The sequence below is a fragment of the Neomonachus schauinslandi genome, unplaced genomic scaffold (genome assembly GCF_002201575.2).
Source record: "Neomonachus schauinslandi unplaced genomic scaffold, ASM220157v2 HiC_scaffold_1200, whole genome shotgun sequence".
NCBI lineage: Eukaryota > Metazoa > Chordata > Mammalia > Carnivora > Phocidae > Neomonachus > Neomonachus schauinslandi.
Genome location: NW_025409890.1, coordinates 345 through 3678, shown reverse-complemented (window position 1 = coordinate 3678; position 3334 = coordinate 345). Strand labels below are relative to the sequence as shown.

The following is a 3334-nucleotide window of genomic DNA, read 5'->3' as shown; positions in this document are numbered from 1 at the left end:
GGGGTCCCCCCCGCCGGGCCCGGGCCGCGCCCCCCCCCGGGGGCGGCACCCCCCCCCGCGGGTGTGGCCCCCGGGGTTGAAGCCCAGGGGCCCCCCCCCCCCCCCCCCCCCCCCCCCCCCCCCGCCCCCGGGACCGGGTTTCTGGAACCCAGTGTCTTGGGAAGGACTTTGCCGCCTGCAGGAGGAAGTGGCGGGCGGAAGTGGAGCCCGTGCCTGAGGCCACCCTTGTCCATTGTAAGGACAAGAAAGGAGGATTGTGTGGGCCGGCGGGACGGGCGCTGACTTGCACACAGGCTGCACGCAGCGCAACCCCGCGGGCGCCATGCACGCGTCGTGCCCGCGCCCGCGCCCACACCTCGGTGGGCGGCGCGGCGCCCGCGTGGACACGTGCGCGCGCACAGGAGGTCGGGACCCGCGCCCTACCCCGGGCAGGCAGGCGGGGCAGCGGGCCGGCGCCAGGGAGGAGTGGGGAGTTGGGCCGCGAATGGGAATGTTTCCACATCTCCACCGCAGGGCCTTTTCCCGCGTCCATCTCTCCCAACCTTGTGTCTGTCTATCTCTGTCTCTGTTTCTCTCCCCATTTCTACGTCTCTCGGGGTCTCCGCTTCCCCTCGGTCCCTGTCCACGGGGCAGGTCAGTGGGGACTCGGATCCAGCCTCCCTGTCCCACACCATGTGCTGCTCATGGGAGCCCCCCGGGGGGGATGCCCAGATCTAATCTCCATCTGGACCCCTGGCCCCTGAGGGCCAGAGCCTAATTCCTTGTGACAGCTGAGCCCAGAGACCCCTGGCTCCCAGCGATCTCCCCCTGCCCCCCGCCCCACCATGACAGCTTTCCACCCCTGCCATTCCGTTGGGGGGATTCGCACCCTCTCCTCACCCCATCCAAATTAAGCCTCTGTGGCCCATGCATGAAATTCCACCGTTGTGGCCGCCCCTGTATTGGGGCAGCTGACCCAAGTCGGGGCCCGGCTTACACTGGGCCAGGCGGGCGATCCGGGCGTCCAGGGTGCGCGGCGGCCGGCGCAGTGGGGTCAGCGAGGGTCCCAGGTGGTGACTGAGGAGCAGGCCGTCCCGACACATCCAGATGGAGAGCACTGAACTGCAGAGCACCGAGGCCAAGGCTGCCGCCTTCCAGCGCTGCATCCTCGGCCTGCGGGCATGCGATGGTCAGCCCCACGGCCTCCGTCTGTCTGTCTGTCAGGCAACAAACGGGAACAGGGCGCTGGGCCAGGCACCAGGGACACGGAGCGGCCCCTGATTTCCAGCCACTTCTGCTTAATGATCAGGAATAACGTAGACATGATTCGTCAAGGAACCCGTGAACAAGGTTGTGAATAAATGCTGCCCAAGAAAGGAGTGGGCACTGTGCCAGGAGTAGCAGGGGACCCACCCCCATCTGGGGGTCCCAGAGTGCTTTCCTGAGGATTGATGGAAGTTGAGCCTTGACCAAACGTAGAAGTCGGCCAGGCACAAGAGAATGGCATCTCAGGCAGGAGGAACAGCCAGTGCAAAGGTCCTGAGGCTGGACCAAGGTTGGCCAATTGAGCCAGGAGGCTGGAGTGGCTGGAGCCCAGTGATTTTGGAGGGGAGCCTGGAAGGAGGTCAGGGCGCTCCCAGCAGGGGGCACTGTGGGACTGGGGCGTGGAGAAGACAATGTGCTCTGATGTGTTCCTAACATATTGGGGCCCTCGGGAGTGACATCCTGCCCCTCTCTGAGCCTGGGTTTCCAGACAGAGATTAAACTGATGCCCAGAAGCGGGCATCGATGGATCAAAGCTGCACTCGACCCACCACCCCCAGGCCTTTGCACAGGCCGGTCCTCCCACCCAGCATATTCTCTTCTCCTCTTCCCCACTCCCCTCCCCCTCTCAGTCTCAGCTCGGAGGGCGTCTTCCCCAGGAAGCCTTCTCCGGCTGCTCCTACTCGCGCCCTTCCTCCTCCCCAGCCCCGGGTGGGCGCAGGTGTGCACCCTCTGGGCCACCACAATGGCCTGAGCTTCTCCCGGTGAGGGACTGGTGACTCAGTGCTGGGACCGCCTAGCCCTGTGCACTGTGTGCACACAGTAGGTGTTTCGTAACGCATGCGCACTCCCGCTCACCCCGTCAGAGCCCCTTCCCGCCGCCGGGCGCCCCCGCCCGGGTTTACATTCCCGGGCCTGGCAGCCTGGTGGCGGTCCGCGCGGGGTTGGCGGTCCGCCCGGTGTAAACATTTACACGGAGCATTGAAAGCCGCGCTGGATGCCGGTCAGCGCCTGGGCTCGGCCGTGGGGTGCCGGGCGCCCCCACGCGCGCCCCTTGGGCGGCTCAGGCTGCGGGCCACTGTGCGGAGCCGGCATTTGCGTGCGATTTGCATTGCAGTTTTGCATGGACCCCGCACTGGCAGGTTCGGCGCAGTGGGTCTGGAACCGTCTCTCCCCCCACCCCACCCCCTCCCGTGGGAGCGCTGGCGCAGAACCTACAGCCTCCAGACAGTAGCCGGGGACATTTTTTTTTTTTTAAGATTTTATTTATTTATTTGAGAGAGAGAGAATGAGAGACAGAGAGCATGAGAGGGAGGAGGGTCAGAGGGAGAAGCAGACTCCCCGCCGAGCAGGGAGCCCGATGCGGGACCCGATCCCGGGACTCCAGGATCATGACCTGAGCCGAAGGCAGTCGCCCAACCAACTGAGCCACCCAGGCGCCCCTGGGGACATTTATTAAGCGCCTGCTGTGTACCAGACCGGGTGCGGAACCCACGAAGAAGACAGCATGATCTCCATTTTACAGCTGGGGAAAATGAGGCACAAAGCAGGTAGGGGCTTATCCAAGGTCACAGCTGGACAAGCATCTGGGATTCGAACCCGGCTGCAGGCGCTGCGCTGTGCTTGGCAGCCTTGGAGTCCCCCTGAGGACTTGCCCCGCTTGGGGGTGTTTGGATAGGGCCGTTTTGGGGACTGCTGGTGGCGCTGGCAGAGAATGAGCTCCCCCACACGGGGGCGTGAGAGAAAGCCGGGCCAGCCTGCAGATCGGAGGGCACTTGACCGCGCCTGGCGTGCTGCAGGAACACTGGTGGCCCATGAGGCTGGTACAGAGTGAGCGAGGCGGAGGGAGGGGAGGGGAGGCCGGGGAGGGGCCCGGGGCAGGTCACGCAGGGCCTTGGGGGCCGCGGGGAGAACATCTCATTGTCAAGCTTGTGCAGCAAGGGGAGGACAGCCCCCGAAGTTGTCAGGTGTCCAAACCCGCCCCTTGGCTCTAAAGGAGCACCTACTTTATGCTTTGGGGGCACAGAGCCCTCCCTGCACACGTCCTGCTGGGGTGTGCCTCGGTTTCCCTGTTAGGCTGGAACGAGGCCCC

At 65.1% G+C, this 3334-nt stretch overlaps 1 protein-coding gene across 1 annotated transcript in view; it reads right to left on the bottom strand.

The window, feature by feature from the left end:
• Nucleotides 1-1170, bottom strand: part of LOC123323821 (neurturin) — a 3754-nt gene extending 2584 nt beyond the window's left edge. The window contains exon 1 of the mRNA XM_044912324.1: nt 977-1170. Coding sequence (XP_044768259.1) covers nt 977-1145 — 169 coding nt within the window. The 5' untranslated portion in view covers nt 1146-1170. The remainder of the gene's footprint in view (nt 1-976) is intronic.
• Nucleotides 1171-3334: the final 2164 nt, after the last annotated feature.